The following is a 20,891-nucleotide window of genomic DNA, read 5'->3' as shown; positions in this document are numbered from 1 at the left end:
CTATTATTAACTGTTCTTTAGCTTTTATTATAATAAATAAATAAATAAATATAAATAATAAGTTGATGACAGTCTTCAGTTGCTCTGTAAACACTTGCAGGTGAAAATCGCTTTTAATTTTACAGAGCTGAATGTTCCCCAAACTACCCCACTCACTGATCATTTAATTTTTAAAATCATTTCAAGGTCATTTTGACATGTATTTTCATCCGCCAGGATAAGAGCATTATGTTTTTTTTCATTTATGTCTGTTTCATTGAAATTAAACTGTCCTAAAGAACCAGTTAGCAGAAAAGAATCAGACTTTCTATAACCATAGCACCAGTGTGACCCTTTCGGGACGATTTGTAGACCGTTTGCAACCATGATTGATATGCAATATCGTATTGTTGAAGAAATTTGCCAATCACAGTGCCATGGAAACACTGCCTTCTCATATGAGACTTTTCACCTGTATTTCTCCCCTTACATTCTCAGTTCAAAGTGAGGCAAAAGAGACGCTACTGGTTACCCAGGAAAAAAATGGGTAACACTTTATCTCGATGGTCCAAAGTACTTAACAATTGATTGTCAAGTAACCTTTATTTATACAGTATAGCGCTTTATACAATACAGATTGTTTCAAAGCAGATTTACAGTGAAAATAGGGAAATAATGATTCAACAATGCAAACATAGATCAATTCGGCTGTAAAGGAGCTCTAAAAAGTAAAAAAAAAAAAAAAAGTGTCACTGTTGTTCATCTGAAATCAGTTCAGTGTTTATTCAGTTCCTTTGTAAAAATAATCAATTATTAAATTAGTACAGTTTGGTTATAAAGCAGCTCTGCAGAAAACAGTGATGTCATCGTCCAGCTCAGTTCGGTTCTCATAAAATAGTGTCAGTGGAGTTAGATCAATAATATTGTTAAATATTAAGTGTCCCCAACTAAGCAAGCCAGAGACGGCAGTGACAGGGAACCCAAACTCCATCAGGTGACAGAATGGAGAGAAAAACCTTGGGAGAAACGAGGCTCAGTCGGGGGGCCAGTTCCCCTCTGGCCAAATGAAGCAACTTGGTGTGGTTATCAACTGACTTTCATTAGAGTATTAGTAGACGGTCTGCTTAATATCTGTTGACACTTTATTTTAATGATCCCAACAGACATTCTACTGCTTTGCAACTGCATGTCAACTTATTCTACTCATCTGAACCCTAACACCTAACCTTATGGTACATTGGTTTGGTGAAAAAGCACATTCACCCATCATAAAAGTAATCCATACAGCTCCAGTGGGTTTATAAATGCCTTCTGAAGCGAGCGATGGATTTTTGTAAGAAAAATAAATATCCATATTTATATCTATAGACTATAATATAATCACTGGTGATAACCATAAACACCTAGAATGGCTTGAGGGTGAGTAAATTAGTTACCACTCTACAGAATTCGGTTTGCGTATCTACCTCGAAGTGATAAAATTCTGTATCAAAAATGTTAAGGCCAGACAAGTAGTTTTTTAAGGCTTGGTTTGTAGGGAATTACAAACCTGTGCACATATATTCAAACGCGCATACCAATAGACTGAACTCGTAATACGCATTTTCACGCCAAGTCTGTGTAGAGTTTCCTGTTAAAATTTTCCTGTTGTGTCGTGTTAGCGGCCCATAAGTTAATAACTAATGATCGTTGCGACGGAAGTGAATCAATCAAATTAACTTTAGCTGGAAAATAACTTTATTCAAGAACTGCTATAAAGCCAAAACAATCTCTGTTACTTTAAACTATCCTTGTATCTCTGTAAAGCCGCTTTGGAACAATCTACATTGTTAAAAGCGCTACTTGACTTGACTTAAATTATGGGATTATTTAAATTTTTGGGTGAACTAACCCTTTAACCTAACAATCTACTAAAGTCAACTAATACTCTGATGAGAGTTAGTTGACATGTAGTTGCAAAGTTTAAAGTCTAAAGTGGATTTAAAAAAAAAAAAAAAGTGTACTTTTTTTTTACACCTATTTAATCTCTTATTTCTTATAAATATTTTAGTTTTTCTATATAGTCTATTATTTCCTCATCTACATTTTTTTTGCATTTACGTTTTTTTCTTTTTCATGTAGGCTATGTCTCTTACCTCCTCATAGAAAACGCCCTTGCTGTAAAAATATACCTGCTACCTCATGTTTGCAACAATACAGTGCACGTACAGTTAGTTTTTTTGTCTGGTTGATATGGGCCTGCTATTTTTCATCTGATTTGTTCCCTTCCTCAGGATGTGGTTTACTGGTGAACAGTCTGTGTGGATGAACGATTAAGCAAGAGAATGCAGTCAGCAAAAGCATGCACTTGTGTATCTAAGCTCTGCAAAATGAGTGATCTGTCACTGATAAAAATCTATAGTATTCCTGTACATATAAAGTTGGCATGAAACGGAAGTTGTTGTAGTCTTTTCTTTACTTGAGACATATATCCAAGTGAAACGACTTCTTGAACAAGAAATAATGTAGGGGGGGACTTGGTTTTGTCCATCGGAAATGGTTGATTTGTTGGATCATTGTCATTTGCTATTACTTTTATCTAATGTGTGTGACAGTGAAATCACCTCGCGCCACTAAACAGAATTGTATTAGCAATATTATGCATGTATTTTAGTTCAATTAAATGTTGTATAAATTACTATATAAATGATGTGCTATAATAGTAGGGATTAAAATATAAAAATTTTAAATGTTATTTTATATAAATTATTTTATAAATGGATAGACCAATTATTGATTATTATTATTAATTAAAAAAATGTACTTGCCCTCTTTTCATTCCAAACTTGTATGCTATTTTTTTTTCTTATGGAACATTTTACAAATATTAAAAATATTTAAACATATTATTCAGAATGACATTTGGATGAGTAAATGACATAACGAATATCAAAATAACTACATTTTTATTTTTTGGGTCAACTGTCGTTTTAGGTCAATAGGCCTTCTTCATTTATCTGTCATGCTTTGTAACCTCCACCATATCCGATGTAGCGGTAGATGTGAGCTACAAGACATCATTGAAAAACCTCTCCCCAAAAGATCGACTCTATAACCATACAAGGAAACAGCAGTGCTGCTCCGTTGCAGATTTCTCGTCAATCAGAATGCGGTCAGGCTCTTCTTCGGTTCACACAGTCACATGTATATTTAGCCAGAGGTATAGCACATACATTCACAGAGTAAGTAAAAAAGCGCCGTTTTTTTTCTCAGAAAGTGAAACCAGGTTGTGGCTGGTCGGCTGTTTCTTTTCCTCCTGTGTTATCACACCTTAATATTTCTTAAGCAGCTCTTCTAACCGAGTCTGTCATGATAAAAGTGTGGTTAATCAAACCTTTTAAATGCTTTATGGGGTAACTTTTGAAAAAACTGTGATGGCTGACGGCACGCGTTCAATTCACTGCGTGAATTTTTCAAGCTGTCCTGAGTCTTTTAGTTTAGTTTTGCACAGGTGTAGCCAAATGTTTGTGATGGACATGTGCTCTGCCATGTTCACTTTTGCAAAAAAAAAAAAAAAAAATTGTTAATTTTACTAAAATGGCAGTGACACACAATTTTATTTAACAAAAAAAACATTTTCTTATACAGTATTATGCAAAATGTCTGGACTGGAATTCTTATTTGAATAAGTTCTTAAAGCGTTCTGCAAACGTTGTTAGTGCATTTGTTAATATCTATGTTGTTAATATTTTTCTGAACTGAATTTTAATTACAATGTTCATTAAACCCATAGTATTTTAATATTTAATATTTTATTATTATCTATAATTGTATTTTAGTTTTTGGTTTTATCATTTTTGACTAAATTAAATCATTTAAAACAAAGTATTAATGAGCATCATAACTTAAAATGTCAGTTATGCAAAATAATAGGCTACTAAAAAATACTAGATTCTCGTCATGTGTTCATTAATTTAACACTTAGACTAATATTAATTATTCTTTCATCCACAAAAATAGCATAAAGTTTTCTGTTTAACAATTTGCCGTGTTTGAATTTTTAACATTACTGCTTTTGTTTTCCTTGGGTTTGGAACAACATGATAGTGAGTAAATGATGGAATAGTTCAGCCTAAAAGGAAAAATATTTTTTTTCATTAGAAACGGGGCTAGCAGAATGGATTTTGGCATGATTTCAAGCTATGAAGACTAAAGGTGATGATACACAGGGCAACTTTTTGAGCAATGTTGCTGGGCAATCTTGCCGAGCGATTGTTGCTTGGGCACTTTCCCATTGAAAATGGGCAATACATTTCTATCTGGATAATTTAGATCGGTCGTGGGCCCTGTGTCTCATCTGACATTGCCCAGCAACATTGCTCAAAAAGTTGCCCTGTGTATCATCACCTTTAAGGTTAATAATTGATCATAATCCATTATAAACAACTTATGTTGAACATGGATTGTTTATCAAGTCGACTAGGTGTTGCATGCAATCGCTTAGGTCACTCGTTTTTCCATGACACCGCGTCTGTCGAGTCAATACCTGTTATAGTCTCACCACACCACCATCTAAAACACCAGCACCCTTGTTGCAGAAAAAGAAAATATACACTGAATCCACAAGATCAGGAGAATTGCTGTCGTAATGTGAAGTTGAAGTGCACCAAGCACCGAATCCCCATAGAATTAATTTGAGAATCAATGAGAATGTAATTTGAGGCGATATATGAAATACAGAGCATTGTAGATTCTGTATTATACATGGTAAATATATTTAAAGCTACACTGTGTGATATTTTCCCCCATCTAGCGGTGAAATTGTATATGACTACCCAGTGAATATTAGTTTCTGTTCCTTTCAATTTCGAGGGCGTTTTAACTCCTACGGTGGCCGTATTATTCCAAGATTAACATGGCGTCCAATTGCGCCTTTAAAACTATCACCTGTGATCCGTTGCAGCACAGATTTATGTTACAAGGTAAAGAATACTTTTTCACCATTGACGCGAGGAAAAGTAACGCAAGTTATACTAGAGGTCGTTCTGGCGTTATGCACAACCATGCTATGGTTAGACAAGCAACTATAGAACTTTGAATTTACACAAATAGGCTGAATTACCTGTTGAGAAGAAAGCAGGCAACTTCGGCGTCCGTTTTAAAATCTTTGCTCCTTATGAGCTCTTTCCATCTGGGAAAAGTTACTCCAGTATTGACTTTGGTCTTGCTGATTTGCCTGTCGCGTTGACGTTTTAATTCTCTCTTTCGCTTCCTTGGCGACTCTGCTAACGTTACATGTCCTCGAAAATAGGCATCCTCCATCACCAGTCTTTCAAATCTGCCGGCAGTCACGAGTAATCTCCCCCGCGCATTCGTCTCTGTGTCACTGAGTGTAAAGCGCGAAAGGCGAAGCTTGAATTTACAGGTATGTCCCTCTTTGGCTAATGTAGTTTCAAGATGGAGGGGCAACATGGCGACCGGCATTCGAACCCCTCACCCGTATGTACTTTCAATGGCAGATTATAAACTTACGAGAATACTTTATTACTTGAAAGAAGTAAATATACATTAATGAGCACATATATTTTTGAAAGAACTAAGTGTTTTTTGCTAAGAATCAACTAAAAAAATTACACAGTGTAGCTTTAAGTTGAAACTACACTGGCATTTCAGCAGCCTGGATTTTATATACTGAGGTGGTGTAAAATTGTTGTAAATGGGGTTGTACTTCAGTTTGTGGATTGCGGTCAATAAACAAACCCTTAATGTGACGCTCACAGACGAGTGAACATAATTACTTGAACAGGTTCTGCAATTTACTGTAGTGTTTTATTTTACAGTTGTCGTTCCTATAACAACTCTGTTTCCCATTATTTTAATTGTTATATAACTGTAGTTAATGTGCTCTCTAAAGACTTACACCTCTGAATCACCAAGTAAAACAATCAACTGTAAAACGGCCTAAAGTTGCAGTGCAGGAAATGACGACTTGTTACCGTCATGCGTGTGTCTGCCGTTGCTCTCCATGTTTCTGACGTACCCTTGTGAAGCATATTTTTATATTGTGCACATTAGGTCATATCTATAAAAACGAACATGAAACAAAAGGGTGTAGTCTGAGTCTTGTGGAACAAATTAAAACAGGCTCACTAATTCTTCAACATAACATGGCCTCCTTTTCTTTTTTTTAAAGCTGGTCTCTGACATGAAATACATTAATGTGTGTGTAAGGACACGGAGAGACAAACAATTGATTTCCTGTCATTCTCTCTATGGTGTGTTTGTTTTAGTGGATTGATCACTCTATGTACATCGAGGGTACTTTATAAATGCTGCCCAAATTGTGATATCTATTGTCAAAACAGGTTACGAATTATCGTCAAAAAATAATAGTAATTAAGTCTCAAAAACCATGAAATAAGGTGACCCAAGTACATTTATTGTATGGTATACAATTTTATTTTTTTCAGCATTTGAGCATGCTTTTTTTTAAGATAATGAGACTTTGTTTAGACTAACTTTTTTAGTCAAATGTGTGTCCAAATTTTTGACTGATCCAGACAGATTGAAATAATGTTTTGAAATCTCTCAATGTCCAGACCTTCTATGTTAATACTGTCTCTTTGATTTCAGATTTTATTTAAATTTTGAATGTGTATGACATCAAGCACATCCTAGTACAATTTTTGGACATTTGCAGGACCTTCTCAAAACACCAAAACCCTGCTGGTCAGCCATCATGGGACACATTTTAAAATATAAATTCTGTTGTATATAATAGGGTCATGTTTGGAGCCCTTTTTTGTACAGGAAATATTGTTAAGTATTACTGAAGCTGAAAAATGCACAATACGGTGCTTTACCATTCCTAAATAAAGATACACACAAGCACCTGACCGTGCTGTGGCCCACACAAAGTACCATGACTGGAATTCCTGGACTGAATCCTCACTCATTTTGAATATGAAAACAACACAGTGAGTTTGCCAAGAACTCGTAATTGCTAAACGCTGGGATCTGCGTTCCTTCATAATATTTTCAGCTTAGCCGTGTGTGTGTGTGACCTGTTGTTGACTTTTGAGGAGTAATTCTGTAGTCATCACTAATGAATGATAAAGATGAAAGATTTGACTAACTGTCTGATTTGTTAAGACTGAATATCTGCACTGTCATTTCGTAAATTATTAAATTAGTTTGTTCAGACAGTGTTTTTAATAGTTTTGCCATAGGGAGACATATGAGAGTAGTTGTTGCTGTGGAATGCAAGTGGATGAAGCACTGCAGATTTCACCAATGCTCTCTTTCATCATCTCATGTCAAGCACACCAGAGACCCAATAATTTAAAAATAAAGACAAAGTAAATGGTTACTGCAGTTCCTCTGATCTGATGCATGTCGAGCTGATCTGAGCACATATGTACAATACATTTACATAAATCCGTGTACGCCTTGCGTCCACCTAAACCTCTCCAAATATTGAGACCGGATCCCTATCCCGCTTCAGTCATTAGGGTGGTGCTTTGACTTCGCTTTTCCAGCTGTAATAATCAGCAAGAGCTCCATCAAGCTCTCTAAATATCATTCTCAGCAAATTCAATTCTTGTTTATATTACTCGGATGAGTGAGCATAAAGCCTTCTGACCTTCGCTGTCAATCTGACTCTTCTAGTTGGCTCTGAGATGGACTGAAAGGAAGGAGGTTAATTACATCTCTGTTTTTTTGACCCACTTTCTTCCAGGTGTTTTACGTTGTTTGATGCATTGACTTCAGCTGGCCCGTGATGCGTGCTCTGACTTGAACAGACCTCTGGCAGGAAGATAAAGCAAACATTCTTCTCTGGTGTGATTGGCATCTGTTTTTTTTTTCTGTGGCCGTCACTTTCCCTTAATCTGTTACAAACACACATGCATTAAAGATTATGTAAGCTGCAAGTTTTTGGTAAATTCTCATGATCAGATCATTGTTTGTTGCGGATGGTCTACAGTATTCGTCTTTTTCTATTTTCGACCTCAGCAGTGTTTTGGGGTTCATTTATAATCTAAAGGTTTGTAAAATGAAAAACATTACTTAAACTGGTATGACCCATGGGTTGGTTTCTATTAAAACTAACAAATGTAAACGTCTGTGTGTGTGCGTGCGCATGTGTGTGTGTTAAGCAGTGTTGAGGTTAACGCATTAAAGGCACACTGTGCAAGATTTGTACCTCAATATAACAGCTTCGAAATCATTTTGATGGTAAACGAACTCGTAGTAGGGCGAATCATCCCAATAGCAAAGCAGGGGGGGACGCCGCTGGCAAAATTAGCAATGCAAGTTTGAGAGGTGGCGCCATGACAAATCTCGCGAGAATCACGACTTGCTTTACGGCACAACGTCACATACATCAACAACATATGAAGCAGCCTCTATGGAAGACACTAGCACGCATTTCAGACGTGAATCATGGCAGAGTCGTCGAAGAAAGCGCGGTCGGAAGAGTGCAGAGACGGCTCTGCGTGAGTGGTATTTACGACAGTAACGTTAAATACAAGTACTCCACAGCGACTCTAGGGGTCGCTGTTTGAGGAAAAACGGAAACTGCATAGTGTGCCTTTAAAAGTAATCAAAGAGTTAGATAATCAGATAACTTTTTTTCAAGTAAGCATTACTTTGAAATTTACAACAAAAGTTAGGAATTTGCATTTCCTTCAGCCTGAGGCTTATTCATTTCACTTTTGTTGTGAAAAGTCTTATACATTTGCCATATATAAATTTTTTTAAAATTAAAAAACAATCAAGCAAGCCCAGTCCACATGAGAAATAGTATTGCAAAAGTAACGCAACACTTTACTTCCATAAAAATGAACTAATTATGCAATTTGTTACTTTTTTAGGGATTAATGCAATATTGTAACGTATTACTTTTAAAGGTAACTTTCTCCAAAAGCCCGGCATTTCAATAGGAATCCACGTGTTTGGGAATTTCGCATGAGGGAGAATTGGGTTAGTCACACAAATTCGCTGCGTAAAGAAAGCTTTTTTGTTTTGCAAAATTTCTCAAAATTTCATCAGTTTGACCGTACCCTTAGGTCCCTATTTTAACGATCTATGCGCATGGTCTAAGGCGCACTGCGCAAGTGCACTTAGGTCGTGTCCGAATCCACTTTTGCTAGTTTAACGACAGGAAAAATGGTCAGCATGCCTGGCGCATGATCTAAAAGGGTTGCCCCTATTCTCTTAATGAGTAATGGGTGTGTTTTGGGCATAACGTGCAATAAACCAATTGGAGTCTCATCTCCCATTCCCTTTAAAAGCCAGTTGCGCTCGCGCCATGGCGGATTCGCTATTTACATGGCGGAATTTGCAAGCAGAAAAAAACTACTGCTTCTCTAGCCAGGAAACGGATCTGCTCGTGCGCGAGTTTAAAGAGCGCAAGCAGACCATCTACGGGACAAATTGTACGCGCGTTGTGGACCCGTCGCTTTAAATAACAAACAAATAAATAAATCACCCATGGGCGTGCTAGTCTGAAAACGAGGTGTGTGCAGGCGCATTGATTGCTATTTTGAGGCAACTGAAATGAAATAGACTGCAGTCTGCACCATTGACCAACTGAAACCTGGTGTAAAGTTTTAATTGTATAAATAATATACAATAATAAAATAAAAAGAATAAAATTGGTTGGTTCCATGACATTACAGAAAAATTACAGAATTGTCCTGTGATACAGTGTGGCCAAAAGTGCCCATAGTTGAAGTGTCCTGTCCCAAATGCCGCACTTGATGTGTATTTACAGCCAGTAAATTGCAGGAGCATATACTAAACTGAATTTCCTGCAAATAAACAAGATTTGAAGGGAATGTAAAACATGTATGCATAATGTACATTAAAATGCATTATGTATTTTCATAAATAATTGTAACCAAAGTTAAAATGCATTATAATTTGCAGATTCCTTGTAATGTCTTAAATTGGTTGTTGTCACGTTAAAAGAATTGTTAATACACACACACACACACACACACACACACACACACACACACACACACACACACACACCGAAATCACCCTGCCAAGTATGAACAACTTACTGTAACATTCCTCTCATATTTATTTAAGGTGGCTGAATCTGGCTAGTACTAACATCCCTTCAAAAATTCTGCCGTTTTGTGGGAAAGGATTTGATTTGTGGCTAATTAGCAAGGCCTGTCATATACGTGAGATGAATGTCTTTAAGGACCAGTCTTGGGCTTTACCTTCCCTGGTTGTTTGTGTTTGGAAACATTCAGCACTATTCACAATGCTGGAATTGTCAAATGCTTCATGTTTCAATTCCAGAGCACCATACAGCAAATTCTCCTTAAATCCAGAGTGAACGAAGTGATAAAGAGCACTTTTGTAACTAACAGTATCTAACTGTAGCAGAAGCTGCTCTGTTTTATTGTCCTCTGAGTTTGAATGTTTCAAAAGGAAACCGTTATTGCAGAGCGTGACATAGTTTGTTGTAAAAACTCCTCTTTTCTCTTGGGAGGGAATGCATATTTTTGACCTGTGTTGACGTCAGAAATGACATACTCGTTTTAACTAGAGCTTACTTACTCTCAGGCTGAGAGACCAGATGCTGACATGTTTTATTACACTGCACATGTTCAAAGTCACAAGGAGATTTCATGAGGTTCAAAGCTAATTAGCGGTCACATAAAGTATCCTGGCATTTAAAGTCAGCATGAAACGGCATTCGCAACGCATTGTCCTGTAAAACTGTATCTTATTCAGTGGGATTTGATTGGAATTTGTGATATTTTATTATTGGTTCATATGATTTTTCTTTTCTCATGCACAGTTATTAACCCTGTAAAGCCTGTCAAATCAAATTATAGTCTGATTTTTTTCTAAAAAATGGAACAGTTTATTAAACCTATGTTTTATGTTGAGTATTATATTTGACACATCAGGCTTTTATGGCTCATGACAAATAGTATGAAATAGGCGATATGCAATTTGGTCCAGATGTTATTTATATATGGCCAAGCATTATGATAAACTTATGAAAGCTTGTAATAGCTGTCTGATAGCTGTTTATAGTAGACTATTATATATTAAAATATATCATATATTTATACGTATAATTCAGAGATAGAGTGACTGATATTTATGTCTTATTAAAATGATATTTAAATGTTTAGTCTTGTGATCAAAGCTCAGTAGTTTTAATAGTGGGTGCAAAACATAATGCAGTGCAATACAATGACTGAGAGATGTTCAAATAAACCTTCCTCAAAATCCTGATCATATTTGATTGAAACATTTTTTAATTTTTTTTGAAAAGTCGTGTTAAAATGTATATATGAATAATCGAGTAAACCTACTGTAAGTTGCATCTGTCTAGTAAATGTTAATCCTGAAATATATATATATATATATATATATATATATATATATATATATATATATATATATATATATATATATATATAAAATATATAAAAATCAGTAAATATTTCTCTGCAAAGACACGTGAACCATGACGTGAAGGGGGACATTTTTACAATTATACAAAAAGACATTTTACCTGCTAAAAACGTATGAACTATCTATCAGAGGGCAGAAGGCATGAAGATGATTGTGTACAACAAGGTTTTCAGCAAAGTTTTGATCATGTTGATAATTTAAAGGCCTTAGAAATAACTTGCATATCAAATATGGTACAGCAGGCTTTATATGGTTAATAATTTAAAGGTTGGTTGTCTTTGTTTACATTGATGTTGATTAGAATTTTTTAATGACCAATTTTGTCTTTTTTTCCCCCCATCTAGGTGGAGGAGGAAAACGGAAAGGAAGAAGTAAAAAATGGAGAGAGATTCTTCGTTTTCCTCATATCAGTCAGTGCACAGAATTGAGCAAAACCATCGGTAAAGTATCGACACTCAACTTGTCTTGTTCATGAACTTCCTGTTATTGTCATGCTCCTTGTCAGCTGTGGTGTTCTCCTGGCCAGATTTCCCTAACGGTGATGTCATTTTGCAGTTCAGCATTGTTTAGTCATCTCTGAGTTTACATTGTCATTGTCTGAATCCCAGATTGCTTACTATCTGAGAAATAGTATTGTGAGATAAGCATTGGTGCGTCTCAAATTCCAGTAGTATGTCAAAAGTGCCTGGATGTCATACTTGTCCCAGTAGATTTGCAAAATATCCAACCTTGCATGTTTTTGATCTAATATTGTGCACAATTTCTTGAGGCTACAGATGAGGAGGAGTGACTGTCATCCATCAACTTTTTCAAGAATTAGTTTTCACATTTTTAAAAATTGTGAAATATTATTACAATTTAAAAGAACGGTTTTCTGTTTGAAAATATGTTTAATTGTGATTTATTCATGTGATGCCAAAGCTGAATTTTCAGCATTATTACTCCAGTCTTCAGTGTCACATGATCCTTCAGAAATCATTCTAACATGCTGATTTGCTGTTCAAAAAACAAATTCTGATTATAATCAATGTTGTAAACAGTTGTGCTGCATAATATTTTTGTGTAAACCATGATACATTCTTTGATAAATAGAAAGTTCAAAAGAACAGCATTTATTTGAAATGGAAATCTTTTGTAACATTAGAAATGCCTTTACTGTCACTTTTGATCAATTGAATGCATCCTTGCTGAATAAAGGTATTAATTTCTTTCAAAAACAAAAATATAACTGAGCCCAAACTTTTAAACGGTTGTGTATATTATACATCAGAATTATTAATGTATAAAGTTAAGTATTGAGACATTTTAATTAATAAGTAATTAATTTAGCTAGGTGCTGACACTAACATGCAAATGCTGGCAGAAAAAGTGGTCTGCGGTGTCCATGTGTGATGTTTCCAATACTTACTTATTGTCTTAACAATTCACCCAATAATGAAAATAAAATGATGTAATTTACTCACCCTCAGATTGTTCCAAACCTGTATGACGACTTCTGCATGGAGTATTATTAACAGTTTTGTCCATGCAATTAAAGGCAATGGTGTTCAAAACAACACTGGACCCTGCTAGCTTTCATTGTATGGACAAAATGTCATCTTTTATGAGAGTCACCATCAATCACTGTACCATGATGCCACCAAAGCACATTTTTGTAAAGTTTCCCTTTTCTTTGGTGTCTTAGAGCGGGACTACTTCAGCCTGTGTGAGAAGCAGCCCATCGGGAGACTTCTGTTCCGCCTTTACTGTGAGACCCGACCGGAGATGCAGCGATGCATCCAACTTCTGGATGCCATGGTATGTCAGGGCACACATACACACGTCTCCAACGCTCAATGCACCTGCTTTATGTTCTAATGAAAACAGAATTAGTTTAAGATCATCAAAACAGCTTTTAGTCACTAATTGCTGGTTCTTTTAAGCAGTTCATCTTCTCTAAAAATCTCTTGCCTGCTCAAACTCTCTCAGGATTCTTGTTAACCCCTCCACCAATGTTCCACTGGCCTGGACAACAGGCCTCCCACAAGACTAGCTTGCCTAGCATGGAATAAAGCCCAAAATATCAGTACCAGCATCTGGTCACTGAATGAGGCCATTGTCTGGTCTCTAACACCACTATAGACCCCAAACAGTCTGAACCCCAGGAACCTGAACCCATGACAGGAAGTCACCATCATAAAACATGGGGCAGCATATTTGTGTTTTTTAGGACATGGAAAAGGTGTTCATCTTGGAACTTTCGCCCTCCTCTTTTTTAACAAAAACCCTTTGTGCCGTGTCGCCGTATAACTGAATAGCGGAAGCTTTACTGATGTGTTATAGAGACTTGTGCGAATGTCTGAAAGTCAAATGAAAAAACAAATGTCCTAAACATAAAAGCATCATACAATCATACATACGTGCTTCCCTACTATATAGTAGGCGAAAAACAGTATGTGACAAAAAAAAAGTCCAAATTCCCTATACTCATAAAAGAGTATGCAAAAAGCACCCGGAAGACCTACTACTTCCAGGCGAGATTCTGAAGTATGCATACGATGGACACTTTGCCATTCATAAATCCTGTCCTGTGGCCTCATGAGTAAAGTGATAGTAGGTAACATGACAATGACAACATGGCAAATGTAGTCCGGATTACATTCATACTACATAGAACTTACTTTTTTTAGGGGTCGTGAAGTAATTATTTATTCAAAATAAGTATAAGTACTTAAATAAGTGGCTCTACCATTGGAGAAAGGGCCAATGGCCGAGTAATGGCCGAGTAATGGCCACAGTAATGGCCGACTAGGATCACGTGTGCTTTGATAACCAATCACCTTACAGCCTTGACGTCATTGAATATCTTTCAAGTTGTGCGACAGTCAATCACTGCGGATACCATAGAAATGAATGAGATGTGTCATAAACTGAATCCTACATGTTGCAAAATTGTCTGTGACTTCTCTTATAAAACAGCAATTTTTCCTATGTAAACTCTAAAAATAGATCAATCCAAAACAAATGTTTAATAGCAAACTTGTTAAACATTAGCCAATAGGCTGTTGATTCATTAAATGATAAGCTGTTTTCCCACAAAAGTATCCATTACAAAAATGGCTCTGCTCTCCTTCCCTGCATTTCATTTAAATTTCATTCCACTTTTATTTGTATAGCGCTTTTTTACAATACGTCGTTTCAAAACTGCTTTGCAGGAAATGCAAGTTTCTACATTAAATGTTAGAGTAATCCGTTATCAGAAGTATATCAAAGTAATGTCCATATGTCAGAAATGCACAGTTCTAAGATAATACAATCATGCATTTAGCTAACATCATGTATTCATTTAGGCAGAAGCAATGAGCTTGTTAAAGACATCAGTATTAATATCAGTGATACTGCCCTTCATTCATAGTACTAGTAAAAGATGCCATTTAACTCATTTTAAACCATCTTAATGTGGAAGTAAATAAAACTTATTAGTAATAAAATAGAACCCCACAATTATTATTACTGTAATGCCAAAAAACACTATCATTCAAAAGTTTGGGGTCTGTAAAAAATTTGTTTTTATGTTTTGAAAGAAGTCTCTTATGCTCTTATGTTGAGAATGGTTGTGCTGTCTTTATGTTTGTAATATAGCTATTTTTTAACGTAATAAATGTCTTTACTCTCACAAAAATTTTACTGACCCCAATTTTTTTTACAGTAATGCATATCATCTACATTTTTTCATGATAGCACATATATGTATTGTAGTATGCTGATTTTAATTAAAAAAAATCATTGTATGAGAACAGAATAACTTACTTGCATTACTGCATTACACTGAGATCATGGGAAGTAATGAAAAGAACTATAAGCAAACTCAAAAATAAAGCACCCAGACACATTATGGTAAGGAGAATCAGGGTCAAATTCAACTAATTCTCATGAAAATAATGCAGTCCCAAAGTCCCAATGCTCCTAAAAAGTTCATTGTCTTTGCTTTGTTCTTTCAATATGTGTTTTGATTTATAGAGTGAAATACTCTGCATACTCTTGGCTTTGTGAGATTCACCCAATTAAACTGTATTCTAAAGTCAAGAAAAAGAAGAAAAAGTGCCCTTTATGACCTGGCATGCATCAAAATGAGTTCTGGATTCAGCTTTGAATAACGAATTGAATGTAAACACAGAGATGCACTGAACTGAAAATACTTGAATGTGTTTGATGTATGTCCGCATATGTTCTGTCGGCAGCAAATGTGCATGTGCGTATTTGTGTTAGCCACCATAAGGAAAGAGCCCGGGGGGAGTTTTGAGGCCTGTTCTGACGTCAGAAAGTAGCGGGATCTCAATTGTTGTGGCGAGTTAGACGGCACTGTCTGTGTCTACTCTGTGTGAGATCTCTGTGTGTGTGACAGAAGGAAAGAAGCGCAAGAACTTTATTGTGAGAAACCTCCTCACACATTATTTGAGTGTACACAAAGACAAATGAAATGTGTATGCAGCTGACCTTCTTGGTCCGGGTTTTGTTTTTCCATCTCGGTGGAGGCGTAATAGTCCGATGTTATCTCACACATCAGATTGGCCCAGTTCCTCTGTGTCAGAGGCAGCCCGCCATTTGTTTTAGCCTGGTAGCTCTACTGTACCATTCAGAGCCGCTGATGTAGGTCTGTTCTCAAACCACTCTCTCTCTCTCTCTCTCTCTCTCTCTCTCTGTTAGGGGATAGAATATACAGTTTATACAGTATAAAAATCATTGTCCATGGAAAGTCCCCATTAAACATAGAAACCCAACATGTGTGTGTGTGAGATCTCGAGTGTTTGTATTTGCTGCTTTTTTCCATGCGGTGACCTTTAACATGCAGGCATAGCAATTTCCCCCTCAAATTCCATAATTTCCCATTTAGAAGATGGCAGAGAAAGTTGAAATAAAGCAGTGTCCCTTTCCCTAATGTCACTATCATCTACAGCAGTATAAAATATAAAAACATGTCAGTATAAAAATATGTTTTCTGGGTTCGGTACAGATTAACTTCAATCAACAGCATTTGTGGTAGGATAACTGCAAAAAATAACATTGGCACGTACCCAGCAAAAATTACTGTTCCAGTAAAGGGCTTACAATGGAAGTACATGGAGCCAGGGAATAAACATGACAATAAACATTGTTTTACAAGTATAGCCACAAGCAGTGCTTGACATTAACTTTTTTGCTCACCAGCTGCTGTGGCTAGTGGTTTTAAGTTACTTGCCACTCAGCATTTTTTCTGGCCACAATTTTGTCATCGATACCATGGGGTAAAACTGCCATATAGATATTTTTTATATTATCTCATCATTTGGCAGCAGGTATATTAGGCTGCTGTAACTTTAAGACCTGACGCACGGATCCATTATACTGTTACACATCCGTTTCTTTCTCAACTGTTTACGTTCTTAACTTACTGTGTTTACGTGAATACTTACCAAGACTTGCATTTTGACATTATTTTGTGTGTATTTGACTGTTTAAGTGCAATAAGCAGCGAAAAAGAACTCAATTTAGTACTGAGAGCTGGTGACCACTTTGGGTGTGTGCACAAATTCTGCAGGAATGAGTAAAATTATGCGCAATACGCACAATCCCACTGCGGAATTTAAGCCGTGTAACGCAAACAATATATGTGATTGCTGTCGGAAAGATGAGTGATTGTGTAAATTCATGTCAACACCATTGCTGAGTATTTTCTACTTAAAGGAGAACTCCGGTCAATTTTAACATTGAGCTCATTTTTTTGTCAATTTGGAGTGCTGTCAATACAGAGAACAACGACAAAAATCGGTGTTGCCTACACTGTGTTATCCTCTTTTTAAAATTTTTTGGTTGATGTCCAAAGTAGTCGATTGCCGAGTTCACGCGCGTGATCATAGGTAACTAAACCCTATGCGCGTGAACTCGGCAATCGACTACTTTGGACATCAACCGAAAACAGGATGTAAATACAGGTATTTGCGCTGGCTTAAATAACATCATTTTTATCCATTTCTTTCACATCTACTGCAGTCAGATTCACTCGTGTTCACTCTGAAGGAATCACTCACATGACCTGTGCACTTGTAATGACACATCAAGGATGTTAAGAGGCTAAAAGCAGGTTTAAATATTGCCCCATTGAAGTCAACAGGGTGCAAATTTTAAAAAGAGGATAACACGGTGTAGGCAACACCGATTTTTGTCGTTGTTCTCTGTATTGACAGCACTCCAAATTGACAAAAAAATGAGCTCAATGTTAAAATTGACCGGAGTTCTCCTTTAAAACTGCAGTGAACCAAAGACGGTCTGAAAAAAACGCAGTTTGAAATCGCTGGTGTTTCTGACGTCACAAACTACCTTGTAACCAATCAGGTCAACGTGTGATCGTCAACGAGTGGATCTCTGAGCTGGCGTGAGTGAGTGGAGGCGGGTTTAATTTGCATATTCATAGAAACGTGTATACTAAATGAGGCAAGGGTGTAGAGTTCAAGCTATTTTATGAATCATTTTTTTCAAGGAAAAAACTTTTAAATATGTTTTAAATTTTGGTGATTTAAAGATGAGTTTTAAGGGACAAAAATATTGACTACAGGGGGACTTTAAGACTTTATTTCATCCTTGAAACACAAAAGATTTCTGTCTCTCTATTGTAAGTCTGTCTCATTCCACCAAAACGTTTACACTTCAAAAAGTCATAGACATCATAAATGTAATCTATATGAATTAAGCAGTTTGATCTAGATTTGAAGACATGATCTCTTTATATGATGAACAGATTTAATCCTTAAATAAACTTTGATCAATGCACATACATGGAGCTCATCAAATATGGTCAATGGAAGCTCAAACTTGCTTGGTTGATGCTCGAGAACCAATGAGGTTTGTTCTCGCATGCCACACAAGCATGTTTGAGCTTCCACAATGAGTATGACAGATCTTTAATTTATGGGTGAACTATCCCTTTAACTTAGGGACTAGTTGAAATTATTTCAAAAGAACTTGACTTCTATTGAACTCTGAACATTCCATGTAACATTCTTTTCCTCCACTACTCACGGCAATCTTCCAATGGATGAGTTGCCAAATGTGTTAAGGGGAATGGAAATCATTCTGTATGTGTCGAGGCACAGTATGCACACACACACACACACACACAAATCCCCCACTATGTAATGACGTTCAATGTATTTAGTGACGCTGCTGGGCCGTGCTGTGGCTCTCCAGGACCTTATGGAATCCTGCCGTGTTGACTGGCTGGTTACCAAGCAACCCAAAGTCACACATGGTGGGCTTCATGAAGCATGTGTGTGTGGTCGCGAAGCATATGTGTATGTGCTTTTCGTACTCTACAGCCGGGCCGTGACGCGGGTGCAGACACGTGATTTGTGCGAAAACCTATTTGTGGGTACATATGCTTCGTTGTGGGCGGGAGATCTTGTGTGTATGTGTTTACATCATTCGGGATGGAACCGAGAGGGGGGCAGGTGGTCATGGAGAGTCTTGCGTAATGGGATCCACAGAGCACGAGGGCTGGAGAGAGTGTTGATTAGGGTGTCATCAAGTATTACCCCCTAACACACACACACACACACACACACACAGGCACATCTATGGCCCTTAGGGAAAGGACGTGCCAGACTGTGGAGCTCATTCATTGTGTAATCACTCGCAGACTCAATTACATGATGCCTCTTCCTCATTCAGCATATAGAAATGGATACCATCAGTAATGGTGAAGTCACTGGATGTAGTTTCTTTTTTCCAGTGTTGAACAAGTGATATGAGTTCACTTAATACTCTCTGTCTGTCTCTGTTTCATTTGGCTCAAGATTTGTGAGTTTCGCACAAAGTCTGATCCACATTAGTCTCATGTGACTAGATCTTTGACTAATACATAAAGTCTGGTCCATGTTGCAGCTAATAAAGACCATAAAAACCTCCTTAGACAGGAAGCGATTGTTTCGCCGGCATTATAATTTGACTTACCACAGTTGTTTTTACATGCTTTGTGTTCTGAAATAGATTATACAAAAATAATAGAGTGGTGTGAAAAGAAATAATGGCACAGCATTTTGTATTGGATACCCCTGAAAAATCGGGTTGCTACAGTTTCAGTTTTAATTCAGTTTTAGCTTTAGGAATTTTAGTACTTAAACTTTAACAGAAATGAGAAATGTTGTCTTGGTGGCAACTAACCAAAATGAAAATAAGTTGAAGTATTTCATCTAAAATGTATTTTACTGTTGCTTCATTTGAAACAAATTGTAATAGTTTTTTTTTTAGCTTTAGTCAACAAGAACAACTGATTGCCAATTACATTTATTCTCATCATTTACTAGCCGTTCCAAACCTTTTTGACTTTCTTTATTCTGTGAAGCAGAAAAGAAGATATTTTGAAGAATGTCGGTAACCACAGTTGATGGGCTCCATTGACTTCCATAGTATTTTTATTTCCACACTATGGAAGTCAATAGGGCCCATTAACTGTATGGTTACTGACATTCTTCAAAATATCACCTTTTGTGTTCAGCAGACGAAGTAAATTCATAAAGGAACAACTTGAGGGTGAGTAAATGATGACAGAATTTTCTTTTTTGGGTGACTTATCCCTTGCATGGTATGAACCATGGGAACTCAGGAAGGGCTGGGAACTTGTAAACCAAATTTTGTTTCTCTGTGGACGACTGATTTAAAATCCTGTTCTCCCTAACTCCCAGAAACTGCAATTTGACATTTTTATGTGCAATATAAATCAGACTGGCTTCTGAGGCTGGTTACTATTTCATACATTTCTAAATTAAGTGCATTGTGTCATAAGGTGTAATTTATATTTTGGATGATGTTATACCTTGTTTGTCTCAATGTTCAGTTAAAACTTGTAGTAATTTGTTTGTATCTGGTCATTTAGGAGGACTACGAGGTGGCACCAGATGAAAAGAGGAAGAGTCGAGGAGATGAGATCATCAAGAAGTTTCTCACCAAGCAGGTGTGATTTGGTTTAACTTTACTGTGTGTGTGTGTGTGTGTGTGTGTGTGTGTGTGTGTGTGTGTGTGTGTGTGTGTGTGTGTGTGTGTAATTTTGGATATTGAATGTCCCAGTGGGCATCAGTAATCAGAGCATGTTGTTTCTCTGACAGTCCTCTGAGTGTGTGGATGTTGCTGAAGGTCTTGCTGAAAGTTGCAGAGAAAATCTAGAACTGAGCCCCTGCAAGGAGATCTTCAGTGACTGTCGCCAGTAAGACAAATGCAAATACACTTGTAAACACCTGCACTTCTGTTGCTCTTAAACTAAGCAAATTCAAATACTTTAACCAACCGTTCTTGTTACACATTTATTGTGGTGTTTTTAATTTTGTATTAACCTGTTAAGCTGCAACGCCACTTTTGAAAAATCCCCAGAAATGACATACCCAAACTTAAACAGATACAGTTCATGAACCCTTTGTACTAAAAGCACAAGTATGATCTCATTTGAAAGCTGACACCTGGCAGTTTATTGTAAA

The 20,891-nt window shown here is 36.7% G+C and overlaps 1 protein-coding gene across 3 annotated transcripts in view; it reads left to right on the top strand.

Annotated features, from left to right (window-relative positions):
* grk5l (G protein-coupled receptor kinase 5 like) overlaps positions 1-20,891 on the top strand; it is a 68,661-nt gene that overhangs the window by 20,253 nt on the left and 27,517 nt on the right. For all 3 annotated transcript variants that reach the window (XM_079897607.1, XM_079897609.1, XM_079897608.1), the window contains exons 2-5: positions 11,754-11,849; positions 13,094-13,206; positions 20,297-20,374; positions 20,526-20,623. In XM_079897607.1, coding sequence (XP_079753733.1) covers positions 11,754-11,849; positions 13,094-13,206; positions 20,297-20,374; positions 20,526-20,623 — 385 coding nt within the window. The remainder of the gene's footprint in view (positions 1-11,753; positions 11,850-13,093; positions 13,207-20,296; positions 20,375-20,525; positions 20,624-20,891) is intronic.

Source organism: Squalius cephalus, assembly GCF_949319135.1.
Source record: "Squalius cephalus genome assembly, chromosome: 16".
NCBI classification, from domain to species: Eukaryota; Metazoa; Chordata; class Actinopteri; order Cypriniformes; family Leuciscidae; genus Squalius; species Squalius cephalus.
This window is presented reverse-complemented; position numbering and strand designations above follow the sequence as displayed.